This window comes from Hemiscyllium ocellatum, chromosome 25 (genome assembly GCF_020745735.1).
Source record: "Hemiscyllium ocellatum isolate sHemOce1 chromosome 25, sHemOce1.pat.X.cur, whole genome shotgun sequence".
Taxonomy (NCBI): domain Eukaryota; kingdom Metazoa; phylum Chordata; class Chondrichthyes; order Orectolobiformes; family Hemiscylliidae; genus Hemiscyllium; species Hemiscyllium ocellatum.
Genome location: NC_083425.1, coordinates 25,941,642 through 25,959,611, shown reverse-complemented (window position 1 = coordinate 25,959,611; position 17,970 = coordinate 25,941,642). Strand labels below are relative to the sequence as shown.

The 17,970-nt window shown below is 38.2% G+C and overlaps 1 protein-coding gene across 1 annotated transcript in view; it reads right to left on the bottom strand.

Annotated features, from left to right (window-relative positions):
* The window catches only part of dnai2b (dynein, axonemal, intermediate chain 2b), a 66,120-nt gene that overhangs the window by 9,312 nt on the left and 38,838 nt on the right, over positions 1-17,970 (bottom strand). Inside the window, exons 9-10 of the mRNA XM_060844823.1 lie at positions 14,080-14,303; positions 6,526-6,661 (exon numbers count right to left, since the gene is read on the bottom strand). Of these exons, the coding sequence (XP_060700806.1) occupies positions 6,526-6,661; positions 14,080-14,303 (360 nt within the window). The remainder of the gene's footprint in view (positions 1-6,525; positions 6,662-14,079; positions 14,304-17,970) is intronic.

Genomic DNA, 17,970 nt, shown 5'->3' with positions numbered 1-17,970 from the left:
TGATCTGAATTCTCCCACTAGAATAAGCATCAGGTTGATGCCAGGTATTTCCCCACAGGGAGCAAAATAACAGAAGAGGAGTCAGGATGCTCCAAATAGGCAATTTCAGAAAATGGTTCACAATGTGCTTTCATGTCTTGAGATGTAAGAATAAATAAAATTATCAAAATTCCCACTCAGCAAAATAATTAATAAATCTTGTTGTAATGAATAAAGCATCAACTTACAGATGAATCTGTTCAAAAGGTTATTTAAGTGAGGCATAGATCCTCTTTGTAGTAAGAAGTACAATATACAATGTATACACAGTGACTAGAAAGCCGATGAGCACCATTCCTCACAGATTAAAAGGACAGGGTATCAGTAGGGTACAGACTAATGACAAGCTTCTGTTTTAAACAGGAACAGAGGGAAAAATGAACTTGTTTTGGCTTTTATGTATCTTCAAGAAGTATTAAGATACATTTGTGGAATTGATAAGAGCCATACTAACACTTAGGTCTTGCAACAAAAAAGATCAATATATAGACTGATTTTGAGGAGAAAAGGAAATGCTTTAAAAAATTAAATCACATAATATTTTGCTAATTAACAGAATCCTCATTAAAACCTCAATAAAAGATAACAGCTTGTACTTGGAAACGGAAATTGAATGTGAGCTGCAAAACAAACTAATCTGTGTGAGCTCATTACAGTAATAGACTGGTGTAACGATGTAGTTATAAAAAGTGCATTCTTCTAGCATAAAACAGTTCAAATTTCTTTGGAAATCAAATTAAGGAAACAAAATTATATATTTTATAAAAAGATAGTTTTTTAAGCACGTGTTTCAAAATTGAACTTAAGTTTACCATATGATAACAAAAACATTGCACTTGTACCATTGATATTCACATTATGAGGTAATCCTTCCAATTAACTGTAACAATGACATTTTGTACACAATATTTAGAAAGATTGTAGCTGTAGTTAAATTAAAAATTGTATTAGTCGTGACTTCAACTATGGTTAGGAATTTCAAGTTGCTAGATTTATAAGCAGAACTAGATTGTGCTAAAATGAAAGCAAAAGACGGAGATTTGCAAATGTGAAATTAGAACAGAAAATGATGAAAATTCTTAGAGGTTTGGCAGCATCAGTGGAGAGAATAACAGGTTTAACATTTCAAGTCAATGACCTTTCATTAGATATGCAGTTTATGATAAACATGTCTTTTTATTATTCATTTCATAAGCAGCACTGGGCTAAAATAAGTGGTCCTGTAGCACTGAACATAGCTGCTAGGGAGACTAACATAGACACCAGTGGGTGGAAGGTATTTCGCTTCATGTCACAGAGAATTAGGAGTCAAAAATGTCTTCATCAAAATTGAAAGAACTGCAGATGTCATAAGTTCTGAGGAAGGATCACTGGACCAGAAACATTAACTCTGATTTCTCTCCACTGATGCTGCGAGACCTGCTAAGCTTTTCCAGCAATTTCTGTTTTCATTTCAGAAAATGCCTTCCCACTTTGAGGGTGTGCATTGATTCATGCGTATTTTTCAAGTTTGCTTGTTTTCAAAATTCTTACTGAAGTTTTTAAATAGTTCCTAGATATTTTGTACACATCTCTAGGCCTGATTGAATCCGTTTCCTGATACCTTTACCAGCTTTCCCAGAAATTAGAACAAACAAAGCAAAAGATACATTTTTTATTAAGAAAACTGAATTCGGAGTCTTAACCCAATAGAGATAGATAAATGGGTAGAGGATATATTTTTACTTATCAAAGAAACCAAAACAAAGACACTTAAAATGTAACCTTTAAAATTGATAAAAATCTATGAAATTAATAAATCTAATAAGGAATGAGAGAAACCTTTTTACCCAAAGCATGATTAAAATGGGAAACATGGAGCAGTTGAAGTGAAAGGCACAGATTTAAAAGAAAAAAAGACAAGCAGAAGAAAGGAGATAAAAAAGATGTACTAATGGGATAGACTAAACACAGTGGGAGTTGGAAGGTTTGGAGCATGAATACCAGCACTGAATATATGGGCAGAATGATTTGTCTATATGCTGAAAATGCTATGTAACTTTACCATTGCTATTCATTGGTATAGGAGCTGAGGTGTCATGTTATCGCTGCACAGGACATTGGTGAGGACACTTTTTGAATACTGCCTTCAATTCTGGTTGCAACTCTGCAGCAGCCTGCAATTCTTAGCTCCTACAATTCACTCTTTTTTTCAAATCTAATTTTAAAATCTAACAAACTAAGAGAGTATACAAAACACGTGCAGATAATGCCGGAGGAAGTAAGCACATTTAACATCCTGTCTGGAGGTGAGTTAACGTTTCGAGTTAGGTATGACTCTTCTTTGGAACATTTGAAGAAGAGTTATATTAGATTCAAAATGTTAAGCTCAGTTTCTTTCCCCACAGATGCTGTCAGACCTGCTTAGTTCATCCAGCATTCTCTGTTTGTTTTACATTTCCAGGATCAATCCAGTATTTTGCCTTTATTCTAAGAGTATACAAATGTTATGAATAGCTGATATTTTCAATTTTTGTTGGTAACTGCTAAGAATGCATTGTTAGGGATTCCAAATATCTAACAGTTGAATGATTACAGAAAACATTATAATGGATCATGATACTGCAGTAACAACAGAAATACAAGTTAACATTTGACATATGCTTTATCAAGTTGTTAAGTACATCCAAGACAATTTTCTGATTCAGTATGTGGATGTACCTACTAGAGAAGGTGCAAAACTTGACCTACTCTTGGGAAATAAGGAAGGGCAACTGACTGAGGTGTCAGTGGGAGAGCACTTTGGGGCAGCGACCATAATTCTATTAGTTTTAAAATAGTGATTGGAAAGGATAGACCAGACCTACAAGTTGAAGTTCTAAATTGGAGAAAGACCAATTTTAACTATATGAGGCAAGAACTTTCGAAAGCTGATTGGAGGCAGATGTTCACACGTAAAGGGACAACTGGAAAATGGTAAGCCTTCAGAAATGAGATAACAAGAATCCAGAAAACTTATATTCCTGTCAGGGTGAAAGGAAAGGCTGGTAGGTATAGGGAATGTTGGATGACTAAAGAAATTGAGGGTTTGGTTAAGAAAAAGAAGGAAGCATATGTAAGGTATAGGCAGGATAGATCGAGTGAATCCTTAGAAGAGTGTAAAGGAAGTAGGAGTATACTTAAGAGGGAAATCAGGAGGGCAAAAAGGAGACATGAGATAGCTTTGACAAACAGAACTAAGGAGAATCCAAATGGTTTTTGCACATTAAGGACAAAAGGGTAACTAGGGAGAGAATAGGGACCCACAAAGATCAGCAAGGCGGCCTTTGTGTGGAGCTGTTTGAGATGAGGGAGATCATTAACTAGTATTTTGCATCGGTATTTACTGTTGAAAAGGATATGGAAGATACAGACTGTAGGGAAATAGATGGTGACATCTTGAAAAATGTCCAGATTACAGAGGAGGAAGTCTTGAAATGGGTAAAGGTGAATAAATCCCCAAGACCTGATCAGGTGTACCTGAGAACTTTGTGGGAAGCTAGAGAAGTGATTGCTGGGCGTCTTGCTGAGATATTTGTATCATCGATAGTCACAGGTGATGTGCCAGAAGACTGGAAGTTGGCAAATGTGGGGCAACTGTTTAAGAAGGGTAGTAAGGACAAGCCAGGGAACTATAGACCGGTGAGCCTGACTTCGGTGGTGGGCAAGTTGTTGGAGGGACAGGATGTACATGTATTTGGAAAGGCAAGGATTGATTAGGGATAGTCAACATGGCCTTGTGCATGGGAAATCATGTCTCACAAACTTGATTGAGTTTTTCGAAGAAACAACAAAGAGGATTGATGAGGGCAGAGCAGTAGATGTGATCGATATGGACTTCAGTAAGGCGTTTGACAAGGATCCCCATGGGAGACTGATTAGCAAGGTTAGATCTCATGGAATACAGGGAGAACTAGCCATGTGGATACAGAACTGGCTCAAAAGTAGAAGATAGAGGGTGGAGGGTTGTTTTTCAGACAGGAGGCCTGTTATCAGTGGAGTGCCACAAGGATCGGTGCTGGGTCCTCTACTTTTTGTCATTTACAAAAATGATTTGGATAAGAGCATTAGAGGTACAGTTAGTAAGTTTGCAGATGACACCAAAATTGGTGGTGTAGTGGACAGTGAAGAGGCATACCTCAGATTACAACAGGATCTTGACCAGTTGGGCCAATGGTCTGAGAAGTGACAGATGGAGTTTAATTCAGTTAAATGCAAAGTGCTGCATTTTGGGAAAGCAAATCTTAGCAGGAATTATACACTTAATGGTAAGATCCTAGGGGGTGTTGCTGAGCAAAGAGACCTTGGAGTGCAAGTTCATAGGTTCTTGAAAGTGGAGTCACAGGTAGATAGGATAGTGAAGAAGGCGTTTCCTTTATTGATCAGAGTATTGAGTACAGGAGTTGGGAGGTCATGTTGTGGCTGTACAGGACATTGGTTAGGCCACTGTTGGAATATTGCATGCAATTCTGCTCTCCTTCCTATCGGAAGGATGTTGTGAAACTTGAAAGGGTTCAGAAAAGATTTACAAAGATGTTGCCAGGGTTGGAGGATTTGAGCTATGGGGAGAGTCTGAACAGGCTGGGGCTGTTTCCCTGGAGCGTTGGAGGCTGAGGGATGACCTTATAGAGGTTTACAAATTATGAGGGGCTTGGATAGGGTAAATAGACAGTCTTTTTCCTGGGGTCAGGGAGTCCAGAACTAGAGGGCATAGGTTTAGGGTGAGAGGGAAAAGATATAAAAGAGAACTAGGGAGCAACGTTTTCACGCAGAGGGTGGTACGTATATGGAATGAGTTGCCAGAGGAAGTGGTGGAGGCTGGTACAATTGCAACATTTAAGAGGCATTTGGATAGGTGTATGAATAGGAAGGGTTTGGAGAGATATGGGCCAGGTGCTGGCAGGTGGGACTAGATTGAGTTGGGATATCTGGTCAGCATGGACGGGTTGGACCGAAGGGTCTGTTTTCATGCTGTATGATTCTATGACTCCAATTATGACAACAAAACAAAATGAATATATGCATAACTAAGATCCAAGCATATGTCAGTACAATGCTACTGGACTGTCTAATTTATAATGCTTTAAGTCAATTTGAGTTAAACAGATGTAACACTCAAATCCACAACATTCCAAGAACTCCAACAATTATGCAACCAGCTTGTTTCTTAATGTTTAAACCAACTTCAAAAACGTCTGTAGCAGAACAATTCTTTTGCTGTCTTAGAAACTGAACATTTCTTCCTCATCAGTTATACTGCAGCAAGTCACACCATCTCTGGATAAACCTATCTAAGCATGAGTTTGAAGAAATAACAAGTTCTCAATGACCTGGATGTGATTTTAAATCTTGGCTAAAGTGTTAGTAGGGAGACTTCAAATATTTACAAGGCTTGTTGACTAAGGGACGGATAAATTGAGTATGGTCCCTGGTCCTGAACAATTTGCTGTGAACACAACTGGAAATAATTCCAGATCAGTGACCATAAATAAGTGAGGAGGATAGCAGAGTCATAGAGTCCCAACACAGAAACAGACCCTTTGGTCCAACTTATCTGTGCCAACCAGACGTTCCAATCTGACCTTGCGCCATTTACCAGCATTTGCTCCATATCCCTCTAAATCTTTCTAATTCATATACCCATCCAGATACCTCTCAAATGTTGTATTTGTGCTCACCTCCACCACTTCCTCTGGCAGCTTGTTCCATACTCGCACCACATTCTGCAAGAAAAAGTTACCCCTCAGGTCTTTTTTAAATCTTTCCCCTCTCACCTTAAACCTATGCCCTCTAATTTTGATCTTCCGACTCTAGGGAAAAGACCTTGGCTCTTCACCCTATCCGTGCCTCTCATGATTTTACATGCCTCTATAAGGTCACTCTCAGTCTTTGACGTTCCAAGGAAAAAAAGCTCAAGCCTGCCCAGCCTTTCCATATAACTCAAACCCTCCTGTCCCAGAAACATCTTTGTAAATCTTTCCTGAACCCTCTCAAGTTTAACATGTTTCTTATAGAATAACGACCAGAATTGTATGCAGTATTCCAAAAGTGGTCTCACAAATGCCCTACAATAACATTACATCCCAACTCCTGTACCAATGAAAGCAAGTGTGCTTCACACCTTCTTCACTAACCCCTCTACTTGCGACTCCACTTTCAAGATTATATCAGAGCACGTTTCCAGAGAAGATTGGTGAGAAAAGGAGAAAATTAAAAGTGCAGGAGTGATGTAAAAGAAAATTGTTCATGTTACCAACATCATTGCCTCAATATTCCTAGGGTAAGAAGGCAAGACAAAGAGAAAAGATAATCAAGTTTCTTAATCTTTGTTCATATGCAGTTTCCTGTAGGGAATTCTGTTAAGAATAGATCTTGACTTTATACAATTATGTTAAATGATGTTGAGTACATTGTGTACCTGTCCCAACTTTTATTTTCATTTTCAGATTATGCAATTAATCATAGTACCTTAACGCTGAGGGACGGTTCACTATGTTTAAATAACAAGTCCCAAATATCCACAGTGCCATCCATTTTAGTTGTGAAGAAAACAGATGGCCTTACAGGGCTCCAACAACCATCTGTCAGATTGGACATGTGGTATCTAAGAAAAGAAGAATCAGAGGTTTGACCAATTAATTTTAAGCAATGTTCTATTTTTTCACAGAGTTAAAACATCTGTAAGCATTCTTTTAGAGTATTACTGTAGCTCTGCCAGAATAGCTACTAAGTACAGCAAAACTCCGGAACATAGAGACTTAACCTACTCTGACAATTAATACATTACCATGTCTGTGATGGACCTCCTGCACCAAGATTTGTAATTGGGGGATTGCAATTTTCCCATTCCCAACCTGCAGGAAAGTAGCATACTGGTATGTTCACCCAACCTAGATGTCCTGGGTACTCAGTAAACCTGGGACTCAGTTGTCAATCAAGACTCAAATCATTTTGAAGATCCCTGAATATTTGAAGAATATTTTTCATTCTAATATCAAAGCACTCATTAGAGATGTTTTTCCCTTCATGAACTTGACTCCTTTAGCCAATTTGGTGGTTTCCTCGGGCAGGTGGCAACCTAAGATGAACCCTATAGACATTGCTTCCTATTGCTTTACATGATCTTCCTCCAACCCTGTAAACTTTGACAGGGCCAGTGCAATACCAGTAACTGCTAGTAGTGGATCTAGGCACCAATGCTCAAAAAAAAAGGCACAGATTTTCAGACAAGTTTCGTTCTTAATCGCCAACTCCCTCCACGCTACCTATAATTAACAAGATAGTATTCACAGAATCAGAAAATATGTCTGGGTAAATTAATATTTATAAGGATTAATTATGATCACCTTTGTCATTTCTATTCATGTTTTTCATAAATCATGGTCATGTTATCAAGTATGGATATGACTTGCACCCAAGTGGTTGATCTGTTTTAGATTAGATTAGACTTACAGTGTGGAAACAGGCCCTTCGGCCCAACAAGTCCACACCGACCCGCTGAAGCGAAACCCACCCATACCCCTACATTACCCCTTACCTAACACTACGGGCAATTTAGCATGGCCAATTCACCTGACCCGCACATCTTTGGACTGTGGGAGGAAACCGGAGCACCCGGAGGAAACCCACGCAGACACGGGGAGAACGTGCAAACTCCACACAGTCAGTCGCCTGAGTCGGGAATTGAACCCGGGTCTTCAGGCGCTGTGAGGCAGCAGTGCTAACCACTGTGCCACCGTGCCGCCCACATCCACAGGAGCAACTTGTACTAAGTCTAGGTAGCAATAGATGATGATATAATCGTCAGAGAAGAACAATTTTGGTCTTCAACTTGAAACATCAGCTGTCTCTTATGCAACCTTTAGTGGTATAACTGCATGAAGAATCTTTAAACTAAAGCAAAGTTACACTGGTATAGTTGACATGGTACTGGGAGGAAAGTTGGCAGAACCAAAAACAAAGAACCCCAAGTAGAAACAGTTCACAGGTATTCATATTAAAATATTTTCAAATAAGATGACAGAATAATTTCTATACAAGGTTGCTGAATAACACCCTATACAAATCATCTTTTCAGGAGAGTGAATGAACAGCTCACAACTGTTGTAATACTATGAGCATACAAAGTGAATTTTACAGGTCTGAAATAAAATTACAACTGATTTTCAATGTTCCTTCAATCCTGACATATCCAATTTAAAATAAAACACACTGGTTCCATAAATTATAACATTGTCCTTCCATCTCCTAAATCTAGTTCGAAAAGATGTCTCACTGACATTTTCCAGTGCTCACTTAAATTAAGTTGGTCAATTTCAACCAATTTCTTCTTGTAGTTATGGTTTAGCACATAAACATCACACCAGAAAACACCAGATTTCTGAGGTTGCTGATTCAGCATAGAAATAACTTAAAAGTTTGTCCAACTCCTTTTCGCTTTCCTATTGTAACTGTTAAAAAGAAACTGTTCCAATCCCTAATCTGGTCAAAGTCACCTGAATCAACAACAAATCTGTAACTGGTTATTGTTAAAAAAAACCACACATAATCTTAGATAAACTATAACTTACAATAACAACTGGTAGTTATCCTTTTTGTACTTTAATATCTTTCTCATCTCAAACCACTCTCTATTGTGTAAAAGCAACACAATAGTCCCTGATGTTGCAGTAACAAAATTTCAGTGGGATACAGGTCAAAATAGGAGGCCCTTCCTGAAGAAGGGCTTATGCCCGAAACGTCGAATCTCCTGTTTTTTGGATGCTGCCTGACCTGCTGCGCTTTTCCAGCAACACATTTTCAGCTACAGGTCAAAATAGCCAAGCACAAACCAACAGTGGCTCCACATAACATTACAATGTTTTTTTCTTCCTAGTATTTGTACTCTTATTTCATGCAAATTGATACCGATCACAATGATGTCAGCTGTCCATAAAAAGTGCGAAATTTAGACCTGATTGGAGTAGCCAGTTTTCATTCAATGGAGAGAAACATTCACTGTAGCATGAAATGATTGCCAACATCTTTTTTAATGGAAAATAAGTGAAATGTAATCAAATCAACAACAGATTTGAATGTTAAGTTACTGAAGCCTAATTCAATCCCTTTGCTGACATGCCAAGTGTTGTCATAATGCCTTTAGTACTTTATAGGTTTCTCACAATTTTAAGTTGAGTTGCTGTTTTACATGGCATGTTATCTTTGTATTTCTTTCAAATTTCACTCAGGCCTGAGTAGGTGTCGGCTAAGGAATATTTAGAACTGACTTAAAATTATTCAATTATGGAAATTACTTTTGGAGCTGGTGGAAAAATGGCACTTTGTCGAGACAAATAAATTAAAAGTACAGGCTCTAGGGCAGCTGGTGGAATTGAAATTCAATTAGCGATTTTTGATAATATTTGAAGCTCAGGTTGATGATAAGTGTTGTGGAGTAGAGTGGTGCTGGAAAAATGGGGAAAATCACCAGCCTCAGAGTCAATCGGGGTTCAACGACAGAGTTTATTGTCCAAGGAAATACTGGAGCTCTGGGTAGAGAAAGACACCTGCAAGTGGTCAGCTGCAAGTCCTCTCTCAACCTGGAGAACATGTCAAGATACTTTTATACATTTTGTGATATAATAGGTCAGTGATGAGGTTATTATCTTTATAACATAGTTTATTTATTGGAGAAAGTGAGGTCTGCAGATGCTGGAGATCAGAGCCGAAAATGTGTTGCTGGAAAGGCGCTGCAGAAAGGGCTTATGCCCGAAACGTCGATTCTCCTGTTTCTTGGATGCTGCCTGACCTGCTGCGCCTTTCCAGCAACACATTTTCGGCTATAGTTTGTTTATTGTAAACATTGCAGAATCGTTGATAGGTTTGGTGCAGTCATTGTCAGTTCCAGTGCAGCCTTTGTTATTTTCAGTGTGGTTGTTGTCAGTTTCAACGCAGCCATTGTCAATTTCAGCATCTGTGCGGAAGTCCCTTACTGTAGTAATGGATGCTAATCGCTGTTCCTGAGAAGGACAATTACTGTAGCCCTAGCTATTAGCACTTTGTATTGAGTCCGTATCAAGCAGTTAGTATATTTATCAAAGATGTTGGCTGGATTCATGTGTATTCTCTCCCCCACCCACCTTAAACTAATCAACTAGGTTGAGAGTGTATTGTGCTGGCATCCAGGTGGCCCCAGGCAATGTCTGTATTTGCTCTGCTATCTCTCTCCATATTGTGGTCTGGCAGCCGCCTTGTGTGTCCATTTGCCTCGTGTCACCTACCCCATGCCATCCTCCACTTCATAAGTATGTAAGTCAGCTTGCTGAGCTTGAAGGTTTGCTTTCAGACATTTTGTCACCATGACTAGGTAACATCATTAGTGAGAGTCTCCAATGAAGCACTGGTGGTATGTCCCATCCCTCTATTTATAGGTTTTGGTTTCTTAAGGTGTGTTATGGTCATTTCTGATTCTTTTTTTCCTAAGGGAAGGTACATGGGCTCAAAGTTGATGGGTTTATTGATGAAGTTCTGGTTAGTTGCCATGCCTTTAAGAACTCTCATGCGTAAATTTGTTTTGCCTGTCCTAGGATGTGTGTGTTGTCCCAATCAAAGTAGTGTCCTTCTTTGTTTGTATATATGGAAACTAGTGAGAGTGGGTTGTGTTTTTTGTGGCTAGTTGGTGTTCATGTATCCTGGCGGCAAGTTTCCTGCTTGTTTGTCCAATGTAGTTTTTTTAAACAGTTCTTGCATGGTATCTTGTAAATGAAGTTAGCTTAGCTGGTGGTATCTAATGGATCCTTTAGGTTCATTAGTTGCTGTTTAAGTGTGTTGGTAGGTTTGTGGGCTACTATGATGTCAAGGGATCTAAGTAGTCTGGAAGTCATTTCTGATATGTCTTTGATGTAAGGTAATTTGGCTATAATCTTTGGTTGCATTGTGTCTGCTTGTTTGGGTTTGTTTCTGATGAATCAGCAGATTGTGTTTATTGGGTATCTGTTTTTCTTGAAAACGTTGTATAGATATTTTTCTTCTGCTGTTTGTAGTTCTTGGTGCTGCAGTGTGATGCAGCTCGTTGAAATAAAACCTTGATGCAGCTCCGTTTGTGGGTGCTGGCTCGATTGCTTCTGAAGTTAAGTATTTGGTCTGTGTATGTTCTATTTTCTGTAGACTCTGGTTTGAAGCTCTCTGTTAATTGTACATTCAACTGTCACATCAAGGAATGAGAGTCTGTTGCATTCTCTTCTCTTTTGTGAATTTTATGCCTGTCAGGATATTGTTGAAAGTGTATGTTTCCTCTAATTTGTTCTGTTTTGTGATGACAGGTTTAAAATTCACAATATTCTAGTTGTGGCCTCACCAAGGCACTGTACAACTTCAAAAACACATCCCTGCTCCTGTACTCAAATCCTTTCATAATGAAGGTCAACATACCATTTGCCTTCTTTACTGCCTGCTGCACCTGCATGCCTACCTTCAGCAACTGGACACCCCTCTCCCAATTTACAGTTATTCAGGTAGCAATCTGCCCTCTTGCTTTTGCTTCCAAAGTAAATAACCTCACATTTATCCAAATTCTAAGGCATCTGCGACTGAATTGCCCACTCACCCAACCTGTCCAGATCATGCTAAAGCATTTCTGCATCCTCGTCACAGCTCACCCTTCCACCAATGTGGTATCATCTGCAAACGTTGAGATGTTACATTTTGTTCCCTCATCCAAACCATTAATATATATTGTGAATAGCTGAGGTCCCAGCACCAATCCTTGTGGCATCCCACTAGCTACTGCCTCCAATTTGAAAATTACCCATTAATTCCTACTCTTTGTTTCCACTCTGCCAACCAATTTTATATCTATCCAATGCACTTCCCCAATCTTATGCAATTTAATCTTGCACAATAATCTTTTGTAAGGAAATTCATCAAACACTTTGTGAAAGTTCAAATTTTCCACATCGACTGGCTCTCCCTTGTCAACTCTACTAGTTACATCTTCATAGAATTCCAACAGATTTGTCAAGCATGAATTCCCCTTCATAAATCCATGCTGACTGTGCCTGATTCTGCCACTGCTTTCTAAATGTTCTGCTATAAATTCCTTGATAATGGAAATTGAGAATTTTCTTCACTGCTGATGTTAGGCTTACTGGTCTATAATTCCCTGGTTTCTCTCTACCTCCCTTTTTGAATACTGAAGTAACATTACCTACCCTCCAATCTGCAAGAACTCTTTCAGAGTTTATAGAACCCTGGAAGATGACCACAAATGCATCCACTATTTCCAGAACCATTTCAGCATGCTGAGAATTTCTTTGTCTCAGCATATTGCAATTTTACCACTCAGTGAATAACCTTAACATGCAATTGAAGAACTTTGTTAACTTTTATTTGCAGTTACTAGTTACGTTGTTCTACAAATGGTGGAATTTGGAAGCCGTAAACTGACACTGCATGAATGGTAACAAGCAGCATAAGCGAAGCAATTTAGAGGAATTAAGGCACTTTCTCACTTTTTAAATATCTACCTGCGTTATTCTGAGATATGAAGAGACAAGAATTTTGGAATATTCCAGAGGAGCAAGCAATGTTCATAAGATTTTGAGCAGCTGCCTTATTAGAGGTTGACTATGATAAATAATCAAGCCACAGCCATTCTAGATGCTGCAGTAAAATGAATTTAAATTAGGTGAATAATTGCAGCTGAAACCTACAATAGAAACTCCAAACAATCAACATCATCATGCTACAAATGACCAGAGTATAAATGAAAATCTGCAAAAAAACTATAAAAATTACATGTAGACAATAAATGAAAAACAGATTAGCCCACAGATGGATAAAACATAAAATATTTACAAGTTGTCCCCTTTGCATATTCATGTCATTTCTAATCTCCCCTTTAAGAGTACTTCATATCACTGTTTAGTTGTTACTGATGTCTGGTCAATAAGAGCAATACACTCACAGACATTGGATAAAGCCAAGATAAAATCAGATAATATGTTGTTGATTTAATTTTTCATCTTTCCTGCACAATTTCAAAGTTGAGATTAAGAATTGAGAAAATAAGACCATTGCTGAGTATAAAGTGCAGCAGTGCTGTCAGAAAACATTCCATGTGCCTTAATCTTAGTATATTTTGTTTATAGCTTAGCAAATAAAATGCTATGTACATCACTAAAAAAGTAAATGTAAATCATGAACTAAACACAATTAGTGCAAATAAATAAAATATCCCTTTGTTACAAAACTGTGCAATTCAGCCATGTCCATATCAAGAAAGTGTATTAATATTGAGATCTAGACATTGTATTAAATAAGCTTATTCATATGTTAAATTAAAAGGCAATGATTCGAGGGATTGAAGACTTTCTTTCTGTTAAATATAAAATCTAACTGATTATTCTCTGTACAACATAAAGCTGCACTGCTAAAGGGAGTGATCTTTCTTCAAGAGACAGCTAGAGTGGTTAGTTGATGCCACCATCTGGTGGACTCGTAAATGCAAGCACCATTTGGGTATAACTCTGGCCTGAGGTGCTGCTGTAATATCCAGAGCTCCATTCCGACATTTGGAGAACAGAGGTACTAATGCTCCTCTCCAAATTTGTTCATGATCCTATAGGCCCTACTTAGAAAAATGATTTTCATTTATATTTAAATAATATGTTGGTCCAGACCACTAGCCTAGCCTTGATACACTTTGCAGAGGGCATTTAATATGCTGGTTTTCTTAAAGACTCTAGAGTGGGAACTTCTTGTCCTCTGCTGCATAATTTCCTTTTTAAGAGACAAACACAGGCTTGGTCCTTGAGAAGTCAATCCAGAAACTTATAGATAATGGATATGTGAAGCAACCATCCCTTTGTTGGTTTCTCATCAAGGCACATAAGAAAATTATGGAACATCCCGAAAACTTTCAGTCTGAAAAAGTTTTTGCACAAATTATCATTTTCCAAACACAATAGTCTATTTATAATATCATGCGTAAATGCAATTATCAGAACTTTTTTTCTATTACTCCATATCAGGAATTTTACTCACTTAGTCGATATAATGCACGAGTCCCGGAGGTCCTCAGACCAAATGCGGGCTGTCCAGTCCCCAACTGTTAGAAAGTTCTTTGGGTAAAAAGGATTTCTCTGGACAGCATAGACTGGACCATGATGGCCACTGAAGGTAGACACAATCTTCTCAGCAGGGACTTTTCCTTTTCGATTTCCTAATATTACGACACCTTGTTCTGTCCCCACCATAAATTTGGTTGGCTATAGAGGTAAAGCAAGATTCAATAACAATAGATTAAAACTTCAATTTCATCAAGCTTTAATTTTTTTCTACTCTTCCAAATGATCCTAATATAGTCTGGTAATAAAATAACGTAAGAACAATTGTATGTAAAACACCACTTTTCTTTAACACTTGATACAAATTTTATTTTTATGCTTTAAAAGGTGAAACAACTTAAATTGTACAGCAAAATGAAAAGTTATTATTCCAGACAATCTGAATTAGATAACTTTTTAAGAGCTTAGTGCTTTCTTCATTTGTTGACTTCTATCATAGCTTATGCTATAACTTCATAGCACCAAAGTATTTTCAAATGTCGACTGTACTTTAGAATTAGCAACGAAAAGGACTCCAAATTTTCATATTAAAAAATCCATTCATAGTTTCAGACTGAATAATACAACAAAGGACTCATCGAATCCCAACAGTGTGAAAGCAGGCCATTCGATGGGAAAAATCGACACTGAAAAGCATCCCATCCCCTACCTTATCCCTATACTTCCTAGTGAAGAGACCCTCACTATTATTCTTTTATTTTTCTCCTTTTTTTGGTGGAACTGGAAGTCGAGATTAAAATTTGCTGAACTTTGAAGAGCTGCATGTTTTAAAAGGGAAGAAATCAAAACACTGATGTTTGTTATTGGTGGCTGGCCCAGAAGAAATTTCAACTTAATTACTAATCTGAGGAACACTGTAGTCAATGCAGCATCGAGTATTGGCATCCCCAGAATTGGCAGATGGTTAGATGTTGAATTGGTTAGTCAGGGGAGGACAGATGCTGACCAGCTAACCACAGAAAATATTGATTAAAAGAAGAGAAAAAGAGAAAACCCATTTTGACTGGTTTTGGCAGGTGCAGAGTAATTTTGGAAGTTTCAGGACTGGCTGCTGTCTTTCACCAGCTGTAGGTTTTTTTTGCCCAGTTAAAGAATTGTTGAATGTTCTGAGAAATGAATCCCAGTTAGTAAGAAATAATTAAATACTTCTGGAACTCTACTGAATCTGTTTGTAGTCAGCAGTAACTTTGAAATTAGATATAATTACATGCCTGTACAAATTAATTATCCAAGGATTGCATGAAGGCTTGTCATCCCATTTGAAACTGTTTAATTTAACTGGTCAATTACAGTTTATTGATTTTCTTTTCAATTTATTCCTTAGATGTGTCTGTCTCTCGACCTGTCTCTCAGTGAGTGGGGTTTTCTGTTCAAAGATTGGGTTTAAATCACATATTAATTAGACCACCCTGTTGTTTAACTTATTCCTTCTATAGCTACAGTATTAATTTTTTTTAAATTTAAGCTATAAACTTGGTGTCCAAGATCTGTTATTTGTGAAGTCTGGTTAGGGACAATTGGACAATTTTGAGAGTCACTGAATATTTTATTGTATTATGAATTCGGTGACAATAAGACTGATTTGGTTAGTTTGTTATCTCTTGTCATAACATTATTCCAGGAAAAGCATCATGGACATCTGCAGTATCATAGTTTCCTTTATATCTTTTTCTTTCAAATTTTCTCTGCTATTTTCTCTTTTCTTTCTGAAAACCACAATTAAGTAAATATTGGACACACAATGAGCATAATGGTGTACATAATGTTTTGTGATTAGTGAGTTGGCGAATGGTGAGGAGACAAATGGAGAGATTTTAACGTACATCATTCCCCAGGTAGGCAAAGCAATCTATTTCCAGCTATTGCCGCATGATACGTATGCACAAAGGCTCAGGTAATATAATTTTTAAAAGTTTTCCATTCTTTTCACAAAGGTTTTGACCATGCTTCAACATTCCAATGTTCGCACAAAATAATATTACTGAAAAAGTCACATTTTGTCAAAGCATTTCATATGCCACCGTGGGCGGCACGTTGGCACAGTGGTTAGCACTGCTGTCTCAGGCGACTCTCTGTGTGGAGCTTGCACATTCACCCCGTGCCTGCGTGAGTTTCCTCGGGTGCTCCGGTTTCCTCCCACAATCCAAAAATGTGCAGGTTAAGTGAATTGGCCATGCTACATTGCCCGTAGTGTTAGGTGAAATGGTAAATGTAGGAGAATGGGTTGGGTGGGTTACGCTTCAGCGGGTCGGTGTGGTCTTGTGGGGCCGAAGGGCCTGTTTCCACACTGTAAGTAATCTAATCTAAGTAATCTAATCTAATATTATATGCACCAGGATAGTTTGTAAGAATACTGATTCCACGGGAAAAAAACAACTTTCATAATGCGTATCAGGAAAGTGTTGATTGGTTACCAAGTGGACTCTGATTGTTAAGATCTTGCCATGGAAATTGTACCTGTTAGTGTTGGTTGATAGTCAATGGTCAAACTTTATTTTAATTTTAAACTGGGAAGATGGACACTAATTGGTCAGAGCCAATGGGAAATGAACCAGTGAATAGCTGTCACCTATTGTGTTGAGTTGAAATAGGTTGAAATAGATGCAGTGTTTGTACGTGTTCTTTCTAACAGCAAAGAATACATGGGGCCCTCTTGTGGTGCAGTAGCAGTGTCCCTATCATTGGACGAGGAGGCTCTTGGTTCAAGATCCAGCTGCTCCAGAGGTGTGTAAGAATATCTCTGAACAGGTTGATTAGAAAATTAGGTTTAATTTTTTTTCTAAAAGACTGCAAAGAATAAGGGATCTTGTGGTGCAGTGGTAATGTACCTACTCTTGGGCCTGGAGTATTTGGTTCAAGACCCACCTGTTGCAGAGGTGTGAAATAACATTTCTGAACAGGTTAATTAAAATATCTGACTGGAAAGAATAGGAACCTGTCTGTTAACAAAAATAGAGAGAACTGGAGAAACACAGGAGGTCTGGCAACATCTACAGAACGAAAACAGAGTTAATGTTTCACATCCAGTGAGCCTTTGTAATTATCTATCTAGTTTGTTGCAGATTTCCAGCAGTTCTTTGTCTACTAACATAGGAGCTTTCAGTACATTTAAGCCTGCCACACTGTAAACCCAACTGCCAATCCTAATTTGGTGGCCAGCACAATTTTTTGTACTCTCAGGATTATTTAGTCAACATCTAACAAAAAACTGTGCTTTTAGTTTTACAAGCGCGAGTTTATTGGGTATGGTCATTAACTTGCTTGTTGCATGCCAAACAGATGTGCTGTTTGAAATGGTGTGCCAGTCTTTGGGATGTGCAGCCTACATATCTGACAACACAGGCAATGAAATTCAAATATCACATTACTCATTTGTATCAAAAACATATGTTGCTGGAAAAAGTCAGTAAGTCTTGGAGCACAGGTGGAGGGAAAATCAGAGTTAACATTTCAGGTGTAGTGATACTTCTTTAGAACTGTACAGACCCATTCTGAAGGTTCACTGGAACCAAAATGTTGACTCTAACTTCTCTCCACAGATGCTGCCAGATCTACTGACCTGTTCCAGCAATTTCTGTTTTTGTTTCTGATTTCCAGCATCCACAGTTCCTTCAGTTTTTTTTACTCATTTGTATGATGGGCAGAACATGTTTTTGGCTTGACGGCAGCATCCTGTCAATGATAAACATGCGTTGCTACTACATAGTAGCAGTATGAAACACCTAGCTCCAGCTGTTCCCCAAATTTCTGATAAGCCATCCCCTTCCAGGGTAATCTGAGGTAGATCTGGAACTCTTCAAGAACCAAG